The sequence below is a fragment of the Lepidochelys olivacea genome (genome assembly GCF_965140295.1).
Source record: "Lepidochelys olivacea isolate rLepOli2 genome assembly, chromosome: 10".
NCBI classification, from domain to species: domain Eukaryota; kingdom Metazoa; phylum Chordata; order Testudines; family Cheloniidae; genus Lepidochelys; species Lepidochelys olivacea.
Genome location: NC_140420.1, coordinates 77,093,072 through 77,120,261, shown reverse-complemented (window position 1 = coordinate 77,120,261; position 27,190 = coordinate 77,093,072). Strand labels below are relative to the sequence as shown.

The 27,190-nt window shown below is 44.6% G+C and overlaps 1 protein-coding gene across 2 annotated transcripts in view; it reads left to right on the top strand.

Annotated features, from left to right (window-relative positions):
- ADAMTS17 (ADAM metallopeptidase with thrombospondin type 1 motif 17) overlaps positions 1-27,190 on the top strand; it is a 254,629-nt gene that overhangs the window by 149,191 nt on the left and 78,248 nt on the right. Inside the window, exons 14-16 of one of the 2 annotated variants that reach the window (XM_084641877.1) lie at positions 4,967-5,094; positions 18,677-18,797; positions 22,202-22,276. In XM_084641877.1, coding sequence (XP_084498003.1) covers positions 4,967-5,094; positions 18,677-18,797; positions 22,202-22,276 — 324 coding nt within the window. The remainder of the gene's footprint in view (positions 1-4,966; positions 5,095-18,676; positions 18,798-22,201; positions 22,277-27,190) is intronic. The other variant, XM_084641878.1, reaches the window with a different exon arrangement.

The window sequence follows — 27,190 nt, the reverse complement described above, 5'->3', positions numbered from 1 at the left end:
CGTCTGTCTGTTTCTTTCCTTCAGTTGCTCTTGGATTTGATACTAAAACCATTCCTAAACAGGTAGGACATGTTCCAGTCCCCATTCCTTCTGCTCTGTCACTGCTGTTCAGTATCTTCCCCATTTCTATAATGTTTTCCATTGCTCAGGGCTCGGTACAAATTCCCAGATGTCACTCTGTCACTACCTAAAAGTTTCAGAGAAACATCTCCTTCCACCTGTACTTGTTAACTCCAGGGTCTCCTAGGAATTTTGCTTTGGTTTGTTACTGCTGGGCTGAAAGCTGTTCGCCCTCCAGGTATTCAGTTCCTGTTCCAAAGTCTTCCCGTACAGGTTTAGACTGTCTCTGCCTTGCTCGCCTCTCTGTTTATTTTAGCTTTCTTCCTTTTTGCTGGCTGCAGTATGGCTCCTTGATGTCTCCTCCTTCCTTGTCTGCTAGTTTAATCTCTACCACCCCCACAAACAGAGCTCCCCATTGCTAGTATATGCATGCCCTGTCTGTGCAGATGGAGCCCATCCCACTTTTATAGGCCTCGTTTGTTCCTAAAAACTAGCAAATACGCAACCTGCACTGCAGTACCAGTAAAGCTAACAATTCATTTGTATACACCAATTTTTCAGACACTCATTCAGTTTTGAACCTTTTTGCCTTAGACCTAGTCCAGATAATGGTTCAGCTATCACAGTCATTCAAAGAATTCAGCCCCAGAAGTACCTTTCTTCACCTGACTTCCTCTCGTAGTTTGGTTTGCAGAGCTTCCTATTTAAATCCCTCTCAGTGGCTCCACTAGACTATTTCCTCAACCCCAGTTCCCTCCAGGAGCTTGTCCACCTGATTATTATTATTTCGGCACCCAGGAGGCTAAAAGTATTGGTCCAGCAGCCTTGGTTCTTCGCTTCTTTCTGCTCGGATACACGTACAACGTGCCTCCTTTAGTCTCTTGCAGAAGTGAGAACCTGCTTAACAATTTCACTGTGTGGTTTTACCACCCTTCTTGGCCACCCACCACTTCCATTTCCCTCTTCCATCCAGAATAATCCAATTCCCATCAGCTACTCTGCATTATGCAGTCCAAACCCTTCTGCTGTTGGCCTGGTCTCTCTGCAAATGGCTTGTCTGTGAATCTCCCATCCTCGTGAGCGTTGCAGGCTGACGGGACGTTTTCTCTTAGAATTGGTCTTAGCTCTTAAGCTCATTTAATGTACTGACATCACGTATGGTTGCTTCCTCTCTACTTCTTCTCTGAGGAAGCTCCACATCCAATGCTACGTACAAATCACAGGATTCCTTGCCATTTTTACTCACACCATGCTTAATGCATAGGGCCAAAGAGGTCTGTGGTGTAACTGTGTTGCTTTCAATGAAGTTATAGCGGAGATAAACACGGCCCAAAGTCCTTCCTAATTTGTAGTTTAAAAAAGAAGTTGATGTGCAGAAGCAGTGAAAACCTCAGTTACAGTCGTCTGGACAGATCACAGATTGCTTTCCAAGCCGTTGAGACAGGAACTGGTTTTACCCTCAGTGGAGGCAACCAACTCCAGAGTGGAACCTAGCACCAGTTTACTTTGGGCATGGTGACATTGCAAAGCCGCTTAGGACAGAAAGTGAAGGAAAATAGCAAAACTTTGTGGAAAGAGCTGTGTGCGGTTGATCACCGGTGTTTGGTAATCATGGGTGTGACACACAAGAGCACTGGGGGAGAGACTGAACTTTATTTCCTGGCCTCAGTTAGCTGACATGGGTGCCAGTATCCACCGACTAACGGTTGCTGTTGCAGTCAGATCCTCGGGTTTATGTTTCCTATAACAGACGGCACCCTAGAACCCTGGTGCAACCCAGATGCCACGCTGGGCTCTCCCTGATGCACCCTAGATGCTGTGCTGGAGAACAGTTTGAACGCTGATGCATAGGGGAAAATGTCACCCATTGAATCACTAACATGACCTCCTGCAGAACCCTGGGGGAAGCGCTCTCATCTACAGGGCAACCTGTCTCCCATTTGACTGGGGGTAACGGGATAACAGAAGAGCTCTTGAGCTATTTGCACTGTTAAGTTTTTTTGAATATATATATATATATATATATATATATATATATATATGTATATATATATATATATATATAGGTTTTTTTAACAGTGCAAATAGCTCAAGAGTTCTTCTGTTATCCCAACAGTGCAAATATATATAAAAAAATCCTTATGTTTTTCCTTCCGCGGAAGCAGACGTCGTCCATAAACCGTTTAGAACATTTCACAAGCTCTTTTCAAGGAAGCAAAATAACAGATGCCGGGAGTAATTGCAGCCTATGAAATTGCAACTCGGCACTTCTCAAAGGTTCCTGAATAAAAAGGCTCCGCTGGCAAGGCTGCTTCTGAGATATATAGTCCCCGTGCTTTGGCTGTCGACTTCCCTGAAATCCATCATCACTACCCCACTCATAACAGTGCCATTGCCATCCTTTGTGAATTCCTCGGCTCTCATCACACAGTAATAGGAAGGGTGTGCTCTGTTTTTTTTGGTTTGTTTTTTAAAGGGCTGCCGTCGCCTTTCAGGGGTTCCGTTTCCCTTGATGGAGTCAGCACCCCAGCTCTCCCCAAGGGGACAAGGACTTCTATTAGGGAGCATTTGCAGAATAATAATCAGGATACTTGACCCATTTAGGCCACATGAGGAGCTAACATTTTTTATTCTCCTCTTGCCCTTATTGCTGTGGCTGCCACATCAGTCTGGCTTTAGGAGCAGCCAGAAATCAGCTAGGGCACTTCTTTGGGCCAGCAGGGGCTGTGGGTGCTTTGGACGCTCCATGAAGAACCCCCTGCATTGGAGAGCCCCTCTCTGACCTGCACTCCCAGAGGTGCTGGCGAACACCTGAGGGAGCTGCCTTCAGCAAGAGGGGAGGGATATTGCCATTCTTGGGCCTGGTGGCAAATTAAGGCGGGAGGAGCTAAAAAACCAAAAGCGTCTCAGCTGACTTGAGCAGGGTTGGTTCTGCTTTACAAAGGTGCAGAGCAGCATATGCTCCGATCCTCTGCCTGCAGTATGGTTCCTAATGTACACTGGCGTACCTTAATACGCTATGGAGAGGACGGCTCATTTGAGCTAAGGCTGTGAATTAGAAACATCTCCCGACACGTGGTAGAGGAGTCACTCGGAGTTGTTCACAGCTGCCAGAGCAGAGGCTGTCCAGGAACAGCCAGACTGGCACTCCCTTATGCAGGCCAGTCCTTGTGCAGCTTTCGCAGAAAATGATGTCAAAATCCTGCAATTGAGAAATTTGCTTTGATTTGAGAGGGTAGTGGGGGGAAGGCAAGGACTTTGAGCACTGATAGGACACGCCTCCCCAAAGCAAGACTGCTGGGCAGGGCGCAGGTTGGCTTGGCATTCTTGGAGTGCTGACAGGTCTGGTTTACGCATATAAAAAACTCCAAACCACCTTCTCCCATGTCTTTCTGGTTCCAGGCTTCCACACAGTGAAGGTTTCTTGAGCATTAGAATAGAGACAGACCTGAACCAACCTCTAGCCAGCCCTGATTCTCCATTGCATTAGAACTCTGCTCAGACATACTAGAGAGATGGGCTGCAGAGAAGCAAGTTCTTGATTCAAGGGGAATCTAGAGCAGGAAGGGACCTATACAAATGGCCTTAGTGTATCAGAGAACCTGGCCTCCTGTCTCGTAAATTGAACACTACCGAGCTCTGGGGAGGATGCGGACTTTGGTATAGGCCAACGCCGACATCAGCAAGTCAGTAGGTTCTTTCTCTGGGTATGTCAGTGCTGCAGTCATAGGCTGTGATGGCCGCCTGAACTGATGTACCCAAGCTAGCTTTAATCTAGCTAGCTCGGGTCCCAGAACAGTGAAACTAGGGCAGCACCGGCTTCAGTCCTGGCTGTACAAACCCACCTGGAGCCCTAGATAATTGCTTGTGAGCATAGCCTGGGCTAAAGCTCACCCTGCAGCTTCCTTATTCCAGGATCCGAGCTAGCTCGGGTGTGCCACCTCGAGGTCCAGTCGCACCAAGTGGTTGCAGTATAGACATACCCTTTGACACAGTCCGTGTGCAGCAGAGAGCAGGAGTGAGTTCTGGAAATCGAAACAGCTCGCTCTGTTACTCTGAGAATATTGCAAATACATACAGTGTGTTTCCCAAGAGCCATGGCACCTGCTGTTAATTATATATTTTGAGCCTTTTAGTCCATTATTCGTCTAGTTCCACACAGTTCCTTCCAAAGTAAATGTCTAAATATACGCTATAATATCCTATTACTAGAATGGGCAAATAATGCAAATCTTTTCCAGCAATATATGTTTGCTTTCTAGCAAGCTAGTTTGCTGGCAGGAAAGCAAATTTTAGCCAATATTTGTGCAAAGTGAGTTTTAAATTTATGAACACAGATGTTCTCACTAGAAACGTGGCTTCAAGAGTTACACTCAGTCAAGAAAGAGAAACAAATCACGTGATCGATGTGTCCGTTTAGAACTAGCTTGCACCGCTTGAATTTTGTAAATGAAATGTTCACAATGAGCTGCTTGCACCCATTCTAGAGACCAAGGATTGTTCATTGGAATTATGCAGGGAAAGCTAGAAGACAGAAAGAGAAGGAGAAATTTGTTAAGTTACTCATTCAGGTCTAAAATGACAAGTATTGCCACTGATTTAAGTCTCCCATACCTCTCGCTTTTTACCCCTTTCTGCATCTTCAGATAAACAGTGCATCTTGGAGTGGGAGAATGATGGGCTTGAATGGAAACAATGGGTCAAGCATCCTTAAAGCTGAGGCGGTTAGAATCCGAGCCCGCTTATAGTTATCGATAAATATGTACTTGTCTGTGTTGTTGTGTAGAGTCCATGTTACATAATTACTATATTCATGCATCTTGTTCCATCAGACATTCTGGTGCTCTGTCTAAATGCTGCGGTTGCTGCTGAATGAAGTTGCCGGTCTTGTGTATTTTTTTTTCAGATAAGCCCTGTGAACTCTTCTGCTCTCCTCTGGGGAAGGAGTCCCCTGTGCTGGTGGCAGACCGGGTTCTTGATGGTACTCCATGTGGGCCTTATGAGACTGACCTCTGCGTACATGGCAAGTGCCAGGTGGAGTAACTTTCTATTGTTCATTTTCCAAGTATTTGTATTGTCCTGGGCTGTGGAGAGCTGTGTCGGTTGTTTACGATCAGACAGTGTCACTGAGGGTGGCTCTGAGACTGCCTGTGAAATAACTATGTGGTTCTGTTTAGCAAAAGCAACTGCAAGAATTTCCTAGTCATGTGTTTTGTTTAAAGAGCTATGATGAATTCCTGAGCTATAAGACCATGCCACTGAACAGCTGGAGATGTTTTAGGATGTGATCCTGTCCCGTCTCGTCATCAGATTGGTTGTGTTTGAAGGGACAGCTAGTGGGTCATCTCGTCTGTTTAGCTCCTGCATTTTGGCTGCTCACTGGAGGAATCCTAAGTGCCACGCGCGGGATTGAAATGGCCACAATCCTGTTGTATAGGTCTTATGTTATTGACATCTCGACCTTTTCAGCACTTCCACAAATACCAAGATGGGTTTACAAAGCAAATTGTTTATAAAGCCTCAGAAAATTGGAAGCATAGACTCAGAGGCAGTGGGCTGGAGCACGGCCCAGCTCAGCATGCTTCTGTGGAAGGAAACTGTGCTGAGTGCAGAAGGGCTGAGAGAAGCTATCCTCAGCCCCATTCTATGCTTTGGGGGCTGCTGACCAGCTTGTGCCTGGCTACTGCAGGCTATGGATGGGAATAGTGGAAAAGCTCGCTTCTCCCATCCAGTGCAATTCAGCTGTGCGAGGGCATGGCCATCTCTTCCCGCCCCCCGCCTTGTGGGGGGGCATCAGGAATTGAAATAGAGTGTGGGAAGGGTGGTGGTACTCTTCCAAACTCTGCCCAGAAAATAAGCTCCGCCCACTGGAGGCACCAACATGAGATGCCGCTTTTATGCCAATGTTCAACATATGATCATCCATGCTCTGCTGGGCTCTTCGGGCTTGACTTCCTCTTTGCGAGTTGGATGCCCTGCCAGTGTGTCCTTAGGCAGTGAGCAGTGGTGTCTCTCAAGCCCACTCGCTTTGGCACCAAAACAAGCTGTCACTCGGAGCAGATTCTGTAGATCTTCATAGTGTGATCCTTTGTCTCCTGTCTTACCTGCTTTGATGAGCAGTGAAATCGGTAACAATGTAGGCTTTTAAAGTATCTTCACTGGACATTTGCGTTAGAACCCACTGAAAGGAATGGGGCTATTTCCCACCTTTTGGACCTGTTGTTTCAGGCTATTTGCAGGTGGTTGTCGTTGCATTTTCTCACATCTAGGAGTTTAGAGTGGTGGATTTTCTTATATGAAAAACTGATGTTCTGAAGAAGAAGAAGAAAGCAGCTGGGAGCGATGCAGATGCTACTATAGTGTACTACTGCATACCAGCCAGAGTCTAGCCGTAATTAGATACCCACCACAATGGTCTCCTCTGCAGTGTGCATGGGTCACAGAGTCCTTCTGTGTGGACCCTACAGCACAGCAGAAACTCTTTTATTTCTTCTCTGTTTGGCCCATATGTGGGTTTGAAAGTGCATTTGGGATTCTCCTGTCAAGTAACCGGGATGAGGGTGGTCTAGCCTCGTGGCCAGAACGGGCAGCAGGCCTAGTGGCCAGAGCCAGTCACCAGAGCCAGGGTTCAAAACTGGAGGATGGACTGGATACCAGAGCCAGGGGGTCGAGCTGGAGTCCGTAGTCAGGAGCCACAGCTGGGGGTCAAAACTGGAGGTCAGGAGCTTGAGCAAACAGGGTATCAGGCAAGGAGGGGCTCGAGGCAGGGACAGGAAAGAGGCAAGGCAGGGTGCAAGGCAGGAGCAGCAGGAATAAGGTAACGCAGGCCCAGTGGCGGGCATGAGGGTTGAGAAGCCAGCGAGCTGTTGCTGGCTTAAGAGCTGGCGTGCTGGCCTCAGCAGCCAGTCAGATTACGTGGCTAATCAGACAGCTGCTGCAGACCAGCTGTCCTGATGAGGCTGCCTGGAAACGAGCTCTGCTGCAGGCCCTGATTCCTGACATTGCCCCAGAAATTAGACTGGCCAAAGACCTGTTGAGTCATCCAGTCCGTCCCCAGCCAATGCTGGATTGTTCCTTTCACATCGTTCGCCAGTTTATCTGCCTAGTTTTAAACGTGCCAAGTGATGAGGCTTGCGCCTTTTCCTTGGGAGACTATTCTGCCAGCTAATACATCGGCTGGGACATCTTCCCTGATGTTTAGCCTACGCCCGCATTGACTTCGGCGGAGCTATGCTGATTGTATGCCAGCGGAAGGTCTGGCGCAGTAACCTGGGCACCAGTTCTAAGCTCCGTCATGTATTTCCTAAGATGTAGTCCTTTAGGGGCACAGCACTAGCTCATTCGCAGGGGGGCGGCTCCCCTGACTGCACTCCCTTGTCCAGCCTGCGCAGAAATGGGATAACCGCCTGGTGGCTTCCGTTCGCACTGCCACGTTTCGACCTTGCCATGTGGGTAGCACATGCAGGGAAGTTTCCTGCCTCTCTCTGCCAAACGGCCCTGAGAGGGACATATTTAATACAGCCCTTCTCTTTTACTCAGAGGAGGAATCAGTAACAGCGCCTTGCTAGGGAACCAGACATGGGGCTTTATTTTCTCTCTAAATTAGTTGCCGTGTGGTGCCCTGGACAGAGGCAGGTTCATGGTACATCCCTATCACGGATTTTCTTTCCTTTTCAACTACCTCCAAAGAAATGCCATTAATAACCTTTTATAATAAGGCCAACTGTGCACCTCCCAGATGCATGCTGATGATCACTGCACTGGCCGAGCCAGCGTTCTACTTAAGGCTGCTCAAAATCAGCTGTGAATGCTAAATCAAGTGTTTCGGCAAAGTACGTTTCCTTCTTTCCGGGAGTAGAAGCCTGCTCCCCTCCAAATGAAATTCTTTCTGAGCGCAGTCTTTTGGAGATACATCATGAAAAGTGAATTACTCTTCAGCTCGGGGGCAGCTGTCTTAAACTGTGCGGAGAGGCGATGACAGCTGCAGAACATTCAGTCCGTTTGCATCTGGCTCAGAGAAAATGCATAATGATGGATGCAACCCGGGAAGACTTTAAAGCCTCATGAACTCCTTTGTACTGGTCTTCTGTTTGGGTAGCTTAGTGTAATGAATTGCTGAACATGACAGCACATATCACTTAGAGGAGATACTCAGCTAACTAGCTGCCTGACAAAACAGTTTTGTATGCTTATTAATTTACTGGTCACATACGGGATGTACAAAGCCTTGAAGCAGGCATTGCAGGGGACCTGATGAGAATAGTAAGTGGTGAAATGGAATGCAGGTGCTCAGAGATGTATTTTTCATGCTGTGTAATGCCTCTGTAGTTAGAGGCTATAGGTGGCAGGGATGACACATTGCCAGTGTAATGTGCACATTTTGAGGAACCGTTGTCTAGAAGAACAGCCCAGGAATTCCAACAAACAGCCCGTTTCCCTGTTTCCTTCAACAGTAAACTCTCCTAAACAAATCTCATCTTTGCTGGCTACAAAATAAATTCAGCTAGAGTCAGCAAAGTCTCTCGCTATGGAGGAGTTTTTGAGATAGGGAGGGAGAACCACATCACATCCAATAAATCTCAAAGTATCTCAGCACCCATTCTGAGTGAAAGCCTAAAACTCTGTTTTCATTTACATTTTATTAATGCAGTTGGCTTCCTTTGATAGAGGCAAGTTAATTGGATTCAAATCTGAATAATAGAAAAGGAGCATTTTTCTTGGTCAGTTTCACCAAAATTAAAGGAAAGCCATCATGAGTAAGCATGTGTCTACACTGCAGTTAGACACCTGCAGCTGAGCCGTGCCAGCTGACTCAGGCTTGCAGGGCTCGGGGTGTGGGGCTGTTTAATTGTAGTGTACGCATTCCGCTTGGACTGCAGCCTGAACTCTAGGACCCTCCCAGCTTGCAGAGGTCTAGAACCTGGGCTTGAGCCCGAGCCCAGATGTCTACACAGCAATTAAATAGCCCCGCAGCCCAAGCCCCATGAGTCCAAGTCAGCTGGCACGGGTCAGCCATGGATTTTTAATTGCAGTGTAGACATACCACCCACTACCAGCAATGCCATGTAGGATACTGCCAGTATCATCTGAAGGCAGTGAAGTAAGTGAATGAACACCATGGTAATACAGTAGAAACCTCTGGAGCCATAGATACACTACTAGTGTGTAATCACCATGGTATACCCCAGTGGTTCTCAACCTATTTACCATTGTGGGCCAAATATGTAGCTCTCTAAGTGTTATGTTGGTCACATCCACACTATATATACTACCTGTATGGCCCTGAGGATGTCACATGGGCCGCAGCTGTGTGCTGATTGGGCCACGGGTTGAGAACCACTGGTATACCCAGCATAGTACTGGCTTCTGGAGCCAGCAATATAAATGAAGCAATTGAGAACAAAGGGGTCGGGATTCACCTACGTGACAACAGATGGATATCCATACGTAACAGACACACCTGCTCTAATGGCTTTCCCAATTCCAAGTTTGCCTTCATCCTTTCTAAAGTGCTCTTCAGCAGTCCTGTGAAGCAGCAAACTTGGCTCAGCATCGGCGTATTTGGTAGTAAACTACAGACACCAGCAACCTCTCTGTGCACTCCATCTCTGCTCCCCCATTTTCCCCTGCTGCCCTCCCCTGCTCCCTCTGCTCTTCCCAGACCTTTCCTCTTTCTGCCCCAGTGTCTCCCTTTTCTGCTCTTGCCTTTGTGCCTTCTCAGGAGCAGAGAGCAGCTGGACAGAAGTTCTCCAGCCCCTCTTCTGCCAAATTGTCACCTGACCTATGGATTGTATATTAATGATATTGATTGCATAAGAATTCCCATGTAACACTCTGGGGGTTGGTAAGTTCTTGTCCCAAGATCAGGCCCAGTACTGTTAGAATTATTATTCAGTTGGGAACTCCAATGTGCACAGTTGCAACACTAAAAGAAAAGGAGTACTTGTGGCACCTTAGAGACTAACCAATTTATTTGAGCATGAGCTTTCGTGAGCTACAGCTCACTTCATCGGATGCATACTGTGGAAACTGCAGAAGACATTATATACACAGAGACCATGAAACAATACCTCCTCCCACCCCACTCTCCTGCTGGTAATAGCTTATCTGGAGTGGTCAGTTTGGATGAGCTATTACCAGCAGGAGAGTGAGTTTGTGTGTGTATGGGTGGGGGGGGGGGTGAGAAAACCTGGATTTGTGCTGGAAATGGCCCACCTTAATTATCATGCACATTGTAGGGAGAGTGGTCACTTTGGATGAACTATTACCAGCAGGAGAGTGAGTTTGTGTGTGTATGGGTGGAGGGGGTGAGAAAACCTGGATTTGTGCTGGAAATGGCCCAACTTGATTATCATACACATTGTAAGGAGAGTGATCACTTTAGATAAGCTATTACCAGCAGGAGAGTGGGGTGGGAGGAGGTATTGTTTCATGGTCTATGTGTATATAATGTCTTCTGCAGTTTCCACAGTATGCATCCGATGAAGTGAGCTGTAGCTCACAAAAGCTCATGCTCAAATAAATTGGTTAGTCTCTAAGGTGCCACAAGTACTCCTTTTCTTTTTGCGAATACAGACTAACACGGCTGTTACTCTGAAACCAGTTGCAACACTCACACTTAGGAAAAGCCGTCTGAATTTGAAATAGTTTTATTAATAGAGTTAGCAGAGTTACAAACACTGCAGCCCAGTAAGGTAGATAGAGATAATACAGCACATGCATCTGAGCGTCCGTCCGTATACTCACACCATCTCTTGCAGAACAACCTGAAGTGTTAGTCATTATCTTCCTCCTCATCTTCTCAGTCAGCATCACTGATGGTCGTCTTCCTGACTTCTCCCAAGAGCTACCTCTCCCAAAACACGCACACCGGGGTACAGCTTTTATAAGGTGTTATACTGATAAGAGTATTGTATATTCAGTAGGGGTTTCATCCCCTTTTCCTTATTTGTACTTCCTCACCCTACTAATATTGGGGTGCCCTTCTCCCACAGGTTAATAGTCCGCTTACCTCAAGCTTATTAGCATATATGTCAATTAATTACCATCGTTTTCTTGTGGTCAGACATCTGCCGATGTTCCTAACTTTAAAATATCCCAAGCTGGTATAAACTAGCATCTTGTAGTAACCTGTCAGCAGTTTAGCCATTGCAGCATTCTGTCTTGTGATATCCTATGGTCTGGGCTTACTCCTGGTTAACTATTTATGCTAAGGCTTTTGGGGTCTTATTCCTTGATTAGTTTAGCAAAGCTTTTGTCTTATAGGTCTTGAGGCTTGGCTCATTGCATTACCACCTTAACGTATGCCTACGTCATACCTAGCAAATACCTGTACCTATAGGCTACAAAATCAGCGTTTCTCTCATCCTTAAATTCCCTTCCGTAAAACCCACCTTCTCAAGCAATCCCCTTCTTTCTCTCCTCAACAGTCATGACACACATGCCTTTCCTGAACCAATGTCCTCTGTCTCATTTTGTGTTTTTCTTGTTGTAGGCAGGTGATAAAGTCTTTGGGGGCAGAAAACAGGACTTGGGTGCAGTTTTCACAAAAACCTAAGTGCCCTTTTGAGAAGTGTCTTCAGTGGGAGTTGTGTGCCAAAACGCCACTAAAAAGCTGGCTCTTGGGCACTTAGGAGCCTAAATCTCATTGTAAGTTAAGCGGGATATAGGCGCCAGGGTATCTAAGGCACTTTTGATACTAGCGCTTGAGCTCCTAAATCACCTAGATATTTTTAAAATTTTACTTATTTAGCCAAATGCTCAGGTCCAGCTTTATTCTGTCCTGACTTAAAAAAATTCTTTGTGAGTTTGCCTGGCTTAGTGCTAAGTAAAAAACATAGTAGTGACCTCAGGAGTTGTCTTAAAATCGAAGAGAGCAGTATAAAACAGTGACTGTCTAGAAATGTTTTATAGCACTGATGAAGGCAGTTGCTAGCAATGTCTCTTTAGCAGACTACAGTAATTGTTCAGTGTGTATGCAGGGATTTGCCATTTTCTGCTGGAAAATGCATTTAGCCTGCTCTTAAATGGAGTCCCTTCTTGTCGTTGTGTTCTTGGCTGCTGCAAATCGGTACCATTCTGGATATCAGCAACGGTCTCAGGTGCCTGTGATAGTGAATAAAGTCAGTGTAAAACTGCAAACCTTGCACATGGTACCTAGCGCTCTAATTAGCTGGCTTTCGCTGCCGTACTTCAGGCTGTGTTGGAGATTGTATATGAGAGTGTAACCCGAATCTCAGATTGCTTTCATGTCATCACCTTTTCTTTCTTTAAAGCAACAACAAATCTATAATAGGATTCCATGAATTGTAGAATTCATAAGATTTTGGTTCTGTCTGAACTCTCTGCTCTGTGTGTCCTTGCAGGAAATACAATAATGGGAGCGCTGCAATCTCTGAAGCATTTCAGTTGCTTGTTACTTTGGTGCTGCTGATGTTAGCATAGTACTGATGGCAGACACAATAGCAGGAAAACCCTCCCATGGTACACAAGTGTGCCAAAGAGAAGACGAGAAATAATCGAGCAGCTCAGTTGTGGAGCATATGAATTTATCTTTGGCCTCTCTCAAAGCACGTACTCCATGCTTAGTAAACTATCACAGGACTGAAGCTGACAAGGAGGAAAAGCTTTCTGATGGGGGACTGGATATTGTACTTCAAGATGTTTCATCAGACCCTTTTGAAAACTAAATCCCGTACAGTGGAATATGGCTAAAGATCAGAGCAGCCTTTTCTGCGATTTAACAATTTATGATGTAAGGATGTTCGGGCTTTTCCACAGCTTTCTTGTAAAGTTGTTGCCATCGCATGGATTCTGCTGCTTGCTAGCAAATCTACAGTTTACTCATGGATAATACACTGCTGCCTATGGGACAGCAAATTCATTACAGAAGGACTTCTTTCAAATGATTGTTGTCGTAATGTGTCAAGGGCCAATGCTAATTCCATAGAAATGGACAGATTTTCAAAAATACGGTTCTAAGTTGTACCTGCAAAATATGTTCATTTGGGCACAAAGGGCACACGCAGAATAGCTCATTACCTGCACAAGCTGGAGATGGGAGACACTTTGTGCACATCAGTACCCGTTTCTTGCGTTCGTCTGCATATTTTTGCTCATGCAATTAACTGTTTGCGTCCTCCTGCTGCTTTTCCACGCAGGACCCGGTTCTTGCATTTCAAACATGGGTCCCAAATGTTCCATCCCAAGTCATTTTACACTGCGGAGCTATGCTTATGCCTGTCCTTCGCTTAGCCTTGCAGGGCGCACAGAAAGTCTAGCATGCTTTACTTGGGACTGTTCTGCGGCTTGCCTCGGTCAGGCCTTGGCTCTGTGATAATGTAATCTGAAGAGTAGAAAACAAACCTACTGCTGCTCTTGATGAACAGAGAATAGAGACAAAGAATAGGTGTTTGTAGTGTCTATCTAAGCTTCTAAAGACTTACCACTTTTGAGTCTGCTTTAGATTTGCTGTGTTCCACTGCCAACTATTTTCCCATCCGTTCCCCTGCCATTCACTGAATTGGAAAGTAGGTGACTCAAGTTAGCTCAGGAAGAGCACATGGGACAAGTGAGTGATAACATGGCACCTCCCTTGGATGCTTTCCTCTTTACTTTATGATCGCTGGGGCTCGGCTTATCCTGCAAAGCAGCCACCTTGCATTCAGATGTACTTCACCCAGAAGACGTGAGGATCACATTGAATCCCATTCTGGGGAGAAACTCTAGTGAATAAATAATTGTAGGGTTAAGTGGCTGGGTAATATAGAGACACAGATAGATACACTGAAGTTTATCCATTGAATGTATCTAATTCAGAACAGGATGGACATTGCCCACCTACCCTGCCCCAAGGGTGGCTCCATGACTGAAGCAAACTTTGAAGGTTCAGAAAATGCTGCTGGCTGGAGCACTATTTATTTTCCCTGCAGACAGGGATTTTTTGTTGGTTTCTACTCTTGTTTGTAGCACCCCCATTTAGTGTAAAACCCAAATGGAAGCGAAACGGAGCGGACAGTAATGTTCAAACTAGCTACTAGAGTAGCGTCCTCGGGTAGCTTCCATTCACGGATCAAAGCAGAAGCCCATAACCCACGTCACTGGATGCAGCTGTGCTTTCAGTAAGGAAACAGGACTTCTCTTAAGACGTCTCCAGTCTGACATCACCTACTCACCTGTGTACATTCCTGTTTCATGTGTTCCATCCCTTGAACTATAAATGGACACTGGATATTATGGAGAAAAGTTGGCAATGCACATGAGTCTGGCCTAACCAGCATGTTCTGTACATGATTAATTTGCAGACTGGCACATGTTGAATCAATATTTATAGTTGATCCATTGAGACAATGTGTTTAGCTCAACATCTGGGAAGCATTACAATTCTGTGAACATACAATGTCAGGTCTGACACTGGGTTGGGTGTACATAACAATAATAATTGTATTTATATAGCAAAACACACACACTCAGAGGCTCTTGTACAGCCATTCAAAATACAAATAAAATCATTGTTAAAGCAATACTCAAATAATATGCAAACCAGACCACATGCTTAGGAATCCAAATGATTATGGTATCATTAAAAAGGAGAGGGGAGGGTTCCTATGTAAGGGCCAGCAATGCTTGAAACTGAAAATGCCCCCCATCAAGTATATTTTCAGATGTTTAATTATTTAAAAAGGGGAGGGAGGAGTGGACCGAGATGCCTGCTCAAAGAGAATGAGTTCCATGCCATATGGCTCACTCAGCAAAGGCATAAGGAGTGACTGATTACTCCTAAACATTGATGGTGTCAAAGCACAAGGTCAACCAGGAGGCTTGTCAAGGGGCCTAATATAGCCAGGTGCTCACCCTATAGGGCTTTAAACCCCATTTGAAAATCAGCTGGCAACCGCTCCCATGTCAAGGCACTTTGTTTTATCGGGGGCCTCCATCATATTCCCTGTACAAAGTGATGCTTTATAATACTGGTTAATAACAGTACCACAGCCACATCTCTGGTTTTCAACAACCAATTTGGGCAGAAGCCAGAACCACTGGGCAAAATCTAGAGTCCATCACTTCAAGGAAGGCCTGTACTGTGCTGATGTCAGCGTGCACAATGAAATCCCCAAGGGCAAGAATCCTGAGGGCTTCAAGAGCAGGGCTGGTACTGGAGAAGTCAGCTATGAGGTCTTCCAGATGAGCTGGTGGTATTTACACCAGCATTACCATCCATTTTTGTCCTCCCCCGGAAATACAAAGACACTCTTCTCCTGCGGGGCCATCTTGTGCATTGCATACAGAGTAAAAACATGCCACAGTTACTTCCTTTCCTTTTTATTCTCTCTCTGTTTGGTGGGATCATAGAGTATCCCTCCAGAATGAAATGAACCAGCAGTGTGGTCTAACCATTCGACCCTAGAGTGCTCTATAGATTCTGTCAAAACTTGCAATACATGCTGCCCCATGAAGTGACTTACTTTATCAACTTTGCACTTTATGATGTGTTGGACACACCCACTCCCACCCTCTGTGCTATCAGACCCGTGGGGCATAGACATCAAGAGGTGTCAGTGAAGTCACAGCAAAATGAGGTGGTCAGTGTGTGGGGAAATGGTTTGCCAGTTGCCCAAGAAACACCATTTGCTTCCAGAAGAGCCTCTCCTCACCCTTTTTGTCAGTGGCCATGATGAAGCTGTTGTTGCACCTTTGTTTTGCGGGAGATCTTGAGTGTGTCTCTAATGGATGTTGTCATTAACATGTGCGTCACATATGCCTTATACTGCAAGGTAACACCTAACCGTGTGTGTCCCGTGTTTTCTGACTTGCAGGGCAACTCGTGCCATAAAAATGTGCCCATTAGACTAGAGGTGGATTGGGTCCATCTGATAGTTTGTTGACTGTATCCAGAGGTGGGATTTTCCTAAGCGATCAGCATTGACCTAACTCTGCTCCCATTTAAGTTATTGATTAAACTCACAGAAATCGAGGTACATCCCTACTCCAAACATGTCTCTGACATCGTGAGAGTCTGGCTACTCTAAGATTTCATCCTTTCCTTGATATGGCAGTACTTGTACGTGATATTGTAATTCACATCGTAAACCCTCATCAGAAAGGTTCTGGGGCTGGGTGTAATTGATCATTCTGAAAAACAAAGTACCTCATCAGCTCGCCACTAAAAAAATTTCTCATGTTCTGCATGTAGAAAAGAGTGAGGGGGGATTTGATAGCAGCCTTCAACTACCTGAAGGGGAGTTCCAAAGAAGATGGAGCTAGGCTGTTCTCAGTGGTGGCAGATGACAGAAAAGGGAGTAATGGTCTCAAGTTGCAGTGGGGGAGGTCTAGGTTGGATATTAGGAAACACTATTTCACTAGGAGGGTGGTGAAGCACTGGAATGGGTTACCTAGGGTGGTGATGGAATCTCCATCCTTAGAGGTTTTTAAGGTCAGGCTTGCTGGGATGATTTAGTTGGTGTTGGTCCTGCTTTGAGCAGGGGGTTGGACTAGATGACCTCCTGAGGTCTCTTCCAACCCTAATCTTCTATGATTCTTCTATGTAATTTGGTCAGCTGAGCTAGAATCAGCATGTCTTTATGAATATCATTATGTACTTACTATATGAGATACATTGACATATCAAGGCGCATTAGATATTTATTTCACTATCCTACATGGCCTGACTCATACTTATGGGGCATTAATTAGGTAGCATCCCTGTGTGAAAATTTGCCTTAAAAACATGAAAAGCACAGAGCCGTTCCCTCTTTATCTTTACTTGGCTGTCCTACATCGCCCTCATAGTTTAAGGTTTATGAAGAACCCCAGTGTAGATCCAGAGATCTGGTCCTTTGCATTCCTGTGTTGTTGATCCTCCTCTCTCTACTTACCTCCTCTACAATCCTGTGGGCTGGTCTCATAACACTTGCAATAAAGTTGGTTGAAGTGTTTGCCACATTTATCCATCCAGTTGCGTGCGGTTGTTCAAATGCAGCTGGAAATATATAGCTGCCTGCTGTCCTGCCAAGTTACAAGGAAAGCTGTGTATCAGTCAAGTGCTATCTATCGTTATCAGGTCCACACAAGCAACAGCTTCTCACAGCTCCCACTGTCCAGGAGCAGCAAATAGCATCCACTGGGAGCTGCAGAGGGCCATGCCTGCAGATTGTCAACGTATATGAAACGTCTCGCGGCCTGCCAGTGGATTACCCTGATGGGCCATATGCCGAAGGTTGCCGATCCCTGGCTTAGATTATGCCCAGGATTACCAGGCTTCAGAAATTCTCTCCTGCCCCCATTCCTTCTCAGTCAGCAACAAGCATCAGCAGTGTCTTTACTGCCTTGGAGAAAGAAGTTCATATCTCCCTTACGTGCAGTATCTGTCACTCCGTTCCAAACCAGACTTGCAAGGTGCCAGAACTCCAGTTTAAAAAGCACCTCATGGAGAAAGCAATGAGGTTCCAGTTGGACTCAGGCTGGGGAGACCCCGTAGCTCAGCCAGAGTAGTCGAAGAGCATGCCTCCTGTCATGAGGTGTGAAGCTGAAAAGTTGGGGGTCCTCAGTCAGGGTCCCACCATGAGAGCAAGGATTAGGGAGAGCACAAAATGTCCTAGTGTTTGCCTATGGGGTGAAATGGTAAAGATTTTTAGTGGTAACTGCTTTAGGCATGTATGTAAAATCGTGACTATCACTACAATCCAAATGCCTTTTCAACTGAAGCATTGGGTTAAATTCTTTAAATATTTTTAGGATCATTTAGGTGCAAAAAAAAGTCAAAACTGAATACAGTGGGAGCATTGGCAAAATGTCACATCTGTGCATGCATACAGCAGTTTGCACTTACAGATCAGTGAACCTAAATTCTTGATACATTTATTGTGACCCTAAATTCTTGATAACATAAATGTGGGTTTCTGGTGTTCAGTTAATGGGACCTGCTGAAAATGTGGACATGAGCACTAGCATCCTGAGCCATTCAGTTCAAATAGTGAAAATGTAATAGATGCTGAGTGTTTGTTGCTGAATGTTAGTGTCGTCAGCGAGGTCCTGATACAATGCCCTGATACTTCCGTGAGCAATAGATCAGGACCTCAGGCATAATCTCGGAGGAACTTGTGGTGAAGGCATGAAACTGGAACTCCGATACCTGGATTCTGTTCCTAGCTCTGCCTTAAGCTTCCCGTGTGAATCTGGGCAAGTCACTGAACTTCTCAGTGCCTCTCTTCCCATTTCCAAAATGGGACTCATGGTATATATTTGTTTCACAAGGGTATTATGAAGGTTAGTTAATATTTGTAAAGTTATTTGAGATCCTCAAATGGAAGATGCTATAAAATACAGAGTATCCTTGTAATCTGTTAATATTTAAACATGTTAGTGCAAATACACCAATGTGCCTTGGATAGCTAGGGTTTTATGATGTTGCTTACAACAGGGAAGCTTTTTATAAGGTGGTTTGTGCATTTGCTATTGAACAAGAGTGTTTTGCTGACTAACCAAGCCAATGCCGTACTGACTGAATGATCTCCTGACTCTCAACGTTCTTTTCCTGTTCAGCTTTTCAGTCAGCCCGGTTTAGCGACACTTTAGCCTTGTAAATGAAATAACGAGCGCCTCTGGTTGTTGTCATTAGAAAATCGGCTGCGATGGGATCATTGGCTCAGCTGCCAAAGAGGATCGCTGTGGGATCTGCAACGGAGATGGCAAAACCTGTAAAGTGGTGAAAGGAGACTTCAACCACACCAAGGGGATGGGTAAGTAGCATTCAGCAAAAGCGCTCTGCCTTCATCTTAACTGCTTAACATCTAGGAGTTAGAGAGCTAGTGACAACTCTTTAAAAGTAGGTGAGTTGCACAGTGTGGTGCCTGATCAAATAGCCATTGTACATTTAAAAAGAAAATTGAAATGACTATTTTTAGAGGTTGGTACACAGGGAGTGTTATGGCTGTCCATGAGATTCGGCTCTTGCAGACACTGATATAAGTTGGGGGTGAGAGTAGCTCCAGTGTTTACAGTGGAATTACTCTAATTTACACGAGTATTTCTGACCCCATTTGTTGCCCAGAAGTAATCTGCGAAAATATTTGAGACGGAATCAGTGACTAGCTGTACAAGAATAAGATGGTCAAATCTTTAGTTATTCACGACCCCTAATCTTATCGCACAGTTTTTTCAGAATAATTGTTTAACCTATAAGAGTTCCTACAAGGGTCCAACTCTGTGAGGTGATGAGTCCCTCTTGAGAAGGGGAATTGAAGATGCTCAGGGCTTCAAAGGGTCAGGCCTGTTGGCACTGTGTAATACCTTTTGCCATTCAGTTTCGTTAACCATGTTCCAGTTTTATTAAAGAACTGGTTCAGCGGTGGAATTCCATCTGCAGCCTCTTCCTGTTTGCTAAGATTGGCCATTGCCTCCTTAACTGAACTCAAAGAAGTCACACTGTACAGTTCATGTTGAACATTATAGGTAATTTTGATGTAAAATGAGAAAGAAAAAAAATCAAGATAATCATAATGTCTCCTCCTGTGGGAGACAGCTGATTTTGGCATTTAGACTGAAAGCTCCTGGGTACATCCCGGATGATTCATGTAATGGTCAGGATATCTCCACTTCAGCTAAACCAAGGGACCCTATTCTCTGAGTATTTATACTGACTTCATGCCAGCAACGCAGAAGCGTTGAAATAAGACTGTTTTCAGTCAAGCTCAAGCTATCCCCTCTGGTTTTGCACACCCGTTGTGTGTGAATTAGCCCGTGTTCCTTAGTCACTGTTCCACACTTATGAGACCCCTGTTGCCATTCATCCTGGTCAAGCAACGTGCGAGGGAAATTAGACTTAGGACCCAGAGGCCACTCCAGGAGGGAGGAAGTATTTAGGAAAAATGACTGATATTTAAATGAATATTGCCATCTCCACATGTAGGGAAGCAAAAACAAAGCACATTCGACAGGTGCTGTTTTGGGACCCAGCTGAGCAAAGCAGTTAAAGATGTCCGTGGAGCACATGCTTGAGTTCCATTGCATTCATTATTAAAGTTAAGTGTGTGCTCAACTGCTTTGGTGAATCAGGGCTTCAAAGCTGGTGCTCTGACTCTCTTTTCTAATTTCTACTACCTCCTTCCCATACTTTTATCTGTGAAGCCAGCTACCACCTCTGAGGTGCAGGTGGAATTAGCAAACTTCATTAATACTTTCTGGAGTTCATTTGTGCACTTCCATTGTCAGGCCAATCTGTAGCATGATTTCCAGGCTGCAGTTTTTACTGCTCTGACCGTTGTGTTTCATTTGGAGTCCAGCTGTTGGTAGTGAGAAGTTTGCATTTTGGCTGTGCAAGACTAAGGAAAAGATTTGCCTTGGTTAACTTTGTTGGCATGCACCTGTGCTTTGAGAGTGGGACTCTGAGAGCATGTCACAAAATATTGCACACAACTTTTGCAATTAAAAAGGAACAGCATTGGTATAATTTTGCCATACCTCTTATGTCTGTGTTGGAAGTGTACGTTGCATCACCAAATCTATAGCTCATGCCGGTGGTGAAACCACTGCTCCATCTTCTACAACAGTTCCCGATCTGAAGATCAACAAATGTATGCCTAGTTTACAGTTTCACTGCTTCTCTGTCTCCTGCAGGAAATGGGAATTACACCCTGGTCATTTTAGATGGGAAAACCATTCTCCATTTCTGTAGTAGCAGTGCTAGCTGGAAATAAGTATCTCTTAGGTTTCCCTTCAGAAACATCTATCTTTGTTATTTATGGATCAAAATCACTATGAAACCTCATGCAACAAAAAGACTTGACCCAGATAGATGATAAACTTCTGGGTTCCTGCCAGAATTTGAAAGTGATATACATCTGTTTTCAATTAGGTAGGCTGCTCTCAATACATGCAGTGACTTTTCCCCGTGGCAGATCTGTAGGAACTGAACGTTCTCTGCTGATTGTCAACCAGATGAGTACAGCAGGGATTCCCCCATCTCTAGAGACGCTAGGTAATCAACATAGGATGACAGGGCAGATGCGACAGTACCCAGAGGAGATGTTGATCATTAATATTATAAAGTACAAACCTTTATTGCACCCTCATTCTTTACTGAATATCAGGAACATGAGAGAGAGAGAGAGACGCATCAATCCTATCTAAAATGTTACTTCACCATTGAAAATACTTCATTTGCCCATCTTACATCGTTGTACAAATAAGGATTTTTTCCAGCAATTATACTATGTCCTGACCCATACATTAGCTACTTTTTTTCCCGAAAAATAGTAGATTAAAACACTATGTGAAAAATAACCCAAAATATTGAGATCTGTGTTGGGCAAAGGCATATCTTCCAGGTTGGAAATCGTATTTGTTTCTATTTTAAACTATTTCTTACCTGTGTCACTGATAACAGCTCAGACTGTTAAAATTCAAAGAATGTTCAAAATTGTGAAAGTTTTGCTATTTATTCTCTCTGCTTTTACATTTCTCTCAGCATAGACAGTGAAATTAGACATGTTGGTTTCACTTATGGTTCCAGACCCCGATTCTGCTTAAATGTTAAGCCCTGTGAGTTAATCTGTGGTGTTCAATGGGGCTTCTCATATGCGTAAGTGTTTTGCAGGATCAGGACCTTAGTCAGTTGCACATTCTGTGTCTCATGCACTGGCACAAAGCTGCAGTGTTCAGGTTGCAAACACCACAAGGAAACGTGTATTTGTTTCGGAAAAGTCTGTGGATTTTCTTTAAAAATCAGCATTTTAATAATGTTTACATTCCAAGATTTTACAAAGCCTAAATTTTGGGCCAAAAGTGACTAAGCAGCATGAATCACGATAGCAGAATCAGGGCCTGGATATTGAAATCATTACCGAAGAGAGTGGCAGATCCCTCATTGACTTGCTTTGATTTGGGTCAAGCCCAAAGCCCCTGTGGTAAGTGTGTTGATTTATGATTTCAGAAGAGAATAGCTGTGAAATGTCAAGACGTTGATTGTTAAGAAGTATCAGTTTGAGAATTGCACCTACAACGTTTGGGCCAGATCCTGCAGCTGCTGTGCACGTGGGACTCCGCTGACTGCAGGATCGGTCCCTGTATGTCCTGTGATTGCAAACCATGCTGTTGAGCTCTCTTAACTGGACTAAACCCATGCCAACTCCTTTCTGTTTCTCAGTAACCAATAGTCATTGTAAGAAGGTTTCCACGTGTGTGATGGCAAAAGCAAAGGCTGTTCCCAAGTGTTTCTCGTGTAAGATGCCTAAATGCTGTGTGTGGTGTCATTGGGTAGCTGTTGTTTGGTGTTGGTTTTCTGTCCTCCTCCTCCTGGTTGGATTGGGTGAGGAGACTGCATTGTATAAAAAGCCATGGATACACTTTAAAGCCTTCTACATTCAGCATAACTAGCCTGAATTGGAAAGACAGCACGTGGGTCCTTTGCCTTTTAGAGGAGCTGCCTAACCACCAGAATATCATGTTTGTCAGCCCGCTATCAAGTTCTGCCCCTGTTTCTTCTCTTCCACCCCATCTCTATAGTGCCACAGAGTTTTCAGAGGTTCTGCACACTGGATACTTGTCTCCGCACTAGGCCTGGTCCCCCTGTTTCCTGGGAACTAAATTTACCGCCCCCCCCCCGCCCCCCGACGTCCCAAATGGTGTTCCGAGTCATATTCTGCACTTACGCCAGATCCTCAGTAATGTATACTGGAAGCCAATGGAGCTATGCTGATTTACACCAGCTAGGGGTCTGGCCCTTCTCTTCCTCCTTGTAAGATTCCTATCCAGATTCCAGTGCCATACAGATCATACTTAGAGACCTGCCACATGAGACATTTTTTCACATGTGCATCTGTATTGCTCTTCCCTGGCCAGATGAAGATGCCCTCTGTCTTGTGACCCAAAAGAGAAGCTGCAGTTGTTTGGCTTATGTTTTAAGTCAGTACTCCAGATGGCAGTAAATAATTAAATGAACTAGGCCAATTGCTCTTACAATAACTTTTCTTCATGAGCAGTTTCTGTTTTTAATATGGTGACGAAATCAAACATTTTTTGCAGGATTTTAACCTTGACAGTAGTGCATTTAAAATAAAAAGAAAATTGAGAGATGGTGCTTTAAGCCTGGGCAGGTTCTTCTCTCAGCATGTGCAAGAAAATTCTGTTAATAGGATATACAGTCAGGTGATGAGAGGCAGACAGAAACACACAGCAGTGGGTGACTTACCAGGTTTCAATCAGCTGTCCTTTATAGGAAGCATTACCACCAAATTGACACTCGGTAGCAATATCAAGAGGCTTTGAAATCTGTCCATGGCTTCACGATGAAATGATTTGCCTCCAGGCTAGCTACCCCATGGCTGGAAGTAAACAGTGGTGGGTGGGTACTGTGTGAGTAGGTACCTACAATTGGTAATCGCCAGGATTCTCATGCGCGCAAGAAGATAAACTAGTCATTAGTCTTTTATTTTCTGATCAGCAACAAGAATTGTATTCTGTACAAAATCTAGTTAGAGGGACAGTAGATTACTGAGAGGATCAGTAATGAGGGTGTGGAGGTTGCCACCTGTAGGCTGTCAGTTGGAATTCAGCCCTGACCAATAGTGAGGGCAAGTCATTAGCATCTTCTGACTGCTCAAAAAATGAGCTCTTAAGTCTCAGTCTAGTGTTTAATGGATATGTTTCCACAGCACTGCCGCAATAGGTACTGACTGGCACTCTTATCAACGGGAACAAGGACTGAAAGAGCTATGGAGACTGCCCTGGCCACCCCAGGACAGTGGGGATGTCTATGCTGTACATGTTCAGCAGATTAAAAAAGGGGTGCAGTCTTTACAGCTCTCAACTTGGGACCTTGCAGCAGGACAGCGTCTAAAACTCAGGATAGTGCAGGGGCTTGGGTTTTGTTCTACCCATGCTGTGATACACCCCCATTAGGAAGATACAAAGGTACATTGCTTAGAGATTAGCACTTGCAGCCATGGGGTAACATCTGCTCTACCCGAGAGTTTGTCTTCCAGTAACATCCAAACCAGTTTTGTAGTAATTCAGTTCCACGTTGAAATTCGTGCTAACCTCTCTCTCCTCTCTGGGACTAATAACACTGCCTAACAGTGGGTTCTCCTGTTTGAGCCTGCTTTCCTCTTGCAAATCTCTCCAGTGTTTAAGTGAAGAAACAGTAGCCACCATACATGTATTAATCTGCTTGATGACAAAGCTACCTCTTTGTTCTGGCGTCTCTCCTAATACAAGTTCACCATATATCTTGTATCTAGGACTCACTTCAATCACGGCCTTATGTTGCTGGGACACTGATGTAACACAGATTATCCAGAAAGATTGTTGCATGCCAAAATAGCTGTTCCCAAGGTGGAGCACAGTACGTACAGCTCTAGAAATGCCCAAATAATGAAATTCTCCGGTTTATACTTTCCAACCTTCATCTTAAAAGTCTGACTTTTGGATGAAATAACTAGAACCACTGCCTGATTGTTGCCAGATCTCATCAGTCTTTATGCAGCTGCTCACCTAAACAGAATTTTAACTCAACCTTGCAGACCCCAGCATTGCAAAGAGTTACCTACCCCCAGGTTACCTAACAGATCTTTGACAGTCTTTTGACTCTGGACCAACATTGAGCTTTCTGTTGTGCTTAATAGCTAATGCTTGATAATCTTTCTGGAAATCTGCAGTTTACAATTTGTGATCAAAAACATGCCTCCAAAACCATGGGGATGTTTTTAAGGGGCAATATTCTCCAATATTGGGATTATAGTCTCTTGAGCAGCAACATGTCACTAGCTCTAAAACCCAGCTGGGAGCAATCTGCGTTTATATTTGTGGTGAGTTTGCATGTATGGTGTATTTAGTGCATTTGCAGTAGGATTTTGACCACTGATTTACCCAATATTGCTGGCTAAGAGCTCCAGACACTTTCGATGGGACATGCCCAAGGAACCTACTCTGTCCCCCGACAGAACATTTCAAAACTACACGAGCATATACCGGCGTAGAGCGCTACTTGGTTCCCTAAAGAAAACAAAATGTTAATAGTTGGTTCTGTGTCACCCGATCTCAGAAAGCTAGTACAGTAAATTGTTTTGTTTTTTTCTTATTCAGGAGCTGTGAATACAGCCCATGGTGCCATCAGTCAGGATTAGAAATTACATGAGGAGAAAAATCTGGTCTCAGACCAAACTAAATAGTCTTCAGAACTAATACCCTGTTAATAGCTTAAACTCAGCTATTTACCATTTCAAAGGTAATGTACAAGGCAGCGTTTCCACGTAGTATTTTCTCGCACTGCAGGGGTGAAATGAGAGCCTATTTGTGGCACTAGGAGAACCTCAAGAGTAACGCCATGCCTCTTGCACCGCAAAAACAGCGGGACACGGGCGAGGATACCGCTGCCTTAGGGGTCTGCTCTGAAGCCCCGTGAAATCAATGAGAGCCTTTCCATTAATTTTACTGGGTTTTTTTTTTTTATCTGGTCATTGCTGAAGGTAGTTCTGAGCCTTTGATTTCAAAAATCATCATCATAATCATCTACAGTAAATACATCAACAAATACGTGATACTTGGGCATGTTCCAAAGTGGCTTCCTAACATGGTGGCCAGGTGTGTTTCCAGGGTACATTTGCAGTGACATGCTGTCATTAATCACTCTGCTGTGGGCTCGTGTCGGATAGTAATGGTTGGGTTTGAATGCGGATGCATGGGGTGCCACAAGGGATGTTTGGCATTTTAGAACGTGCTGCTCTTCATGTAATTTATTCCAGCCAACAAAAAAACAACTCCCAGCAGGATCCAGCCTAATGTCCGACATCTGTTTTCTTTGATTTTTATAGATTTCACAATTGCCATAAAAGCCAAACCCTGAAGTAGTGAGTATTACTGGTGGAGCATGCGTTGTAATTAGCAGAATGGGGAATTCATCAGCCTAACATGAGTGGAGGTTCTTTGTTCAGAATCCTATTTTCCCTTTATTTTGATTCTCCCTGCAAAGGATGACTGGCTGACTTTCGGAAGTAACCGGAGCAGGGGAGAAGAAAACAAGAGATATGATGCTCTTGGGTGGGGAAATAAGGAAAAGGACCCGAGCTGAGGGGAGTGAGGAGAGGTGGTAAAATGACAATACAAATTAGTGTAATGTACCAGAACAATAGGGGCTACCTTAAAAAGATGAGACACTAAGGAAGGAGATGGTTGTCATTGGCCAGATCATATCCTAACCTACCACCAACACCCCAGTGAGAATGTTTTGTACAGGTGATCTAAAAGGGGTTGGGAGTGGGAAGGAATCCATGTGCCCCATTAATCTGGTGGCTATGCAGCTGCTTCATTGACACTACTGTGATTGGTTAAGCCAATGGGCTGAGGCCCCTGTGCAAACCCATAAGTGAAAGGCTTGCAGGCAGGGGTTAGGTGTGTGGGATCTATATAGTGATGGATTCACTAGCCACATCCAGGCCACATCCCCAGGGTACTGCCTCCACAGTCCATGCAGCCACAGAGAGAGGCCCTTTGTTCTGTAGTGTGTCGCTCTCTCTCACTTGCTCAGTCCAGAACAAAGCAGAACCATGGGAGTTCAGCTGCATTTAACAAAAAAACCAAAGTACTGCCGAATTCTAAAGGAATAGACCAAACACTACTCTTACACTACTGATTCTCCAGCATTGTCCTATTTTTATAGGGGCAGGTCTGGAATAGGGCCCTCTCACTTAGTACATTATAGCAGAAAAGGGAAGGTAAAGCATACAGAATAAGCTATTCAGTGTTTTAAAAGAAGGTGGGAAGGGGGAAGAGCCAAAGAAGGAGCCAAGTTACACACTGAAAAATAAACCATCTTGCTAATTAAAAAGAATCAAATCCTAGTCACGATGGTTTCCAAGGTAGTCTCATTGCTTCATATTTGACACTGGTATTAGTAGCTTGCAAGATGACAGGTTTCAGAGTTGTAGCCGTGTTAATCTGTATCAGCAAAAAGAATGAGAAGTCCCTGGGGCACCTTAGAGACTAACAAATTTATTTGCGCATAAGCTTTCATGGGCTAAAACCCACTTCATCAGATGCATGGAGTGGAAAATACAGTAGGAAGATAGACAGATATACAGAGAACATGAAAAGATAATTGATTTGTCTCATTAGAGTTGGTAAGGCAACCCGCATCTTT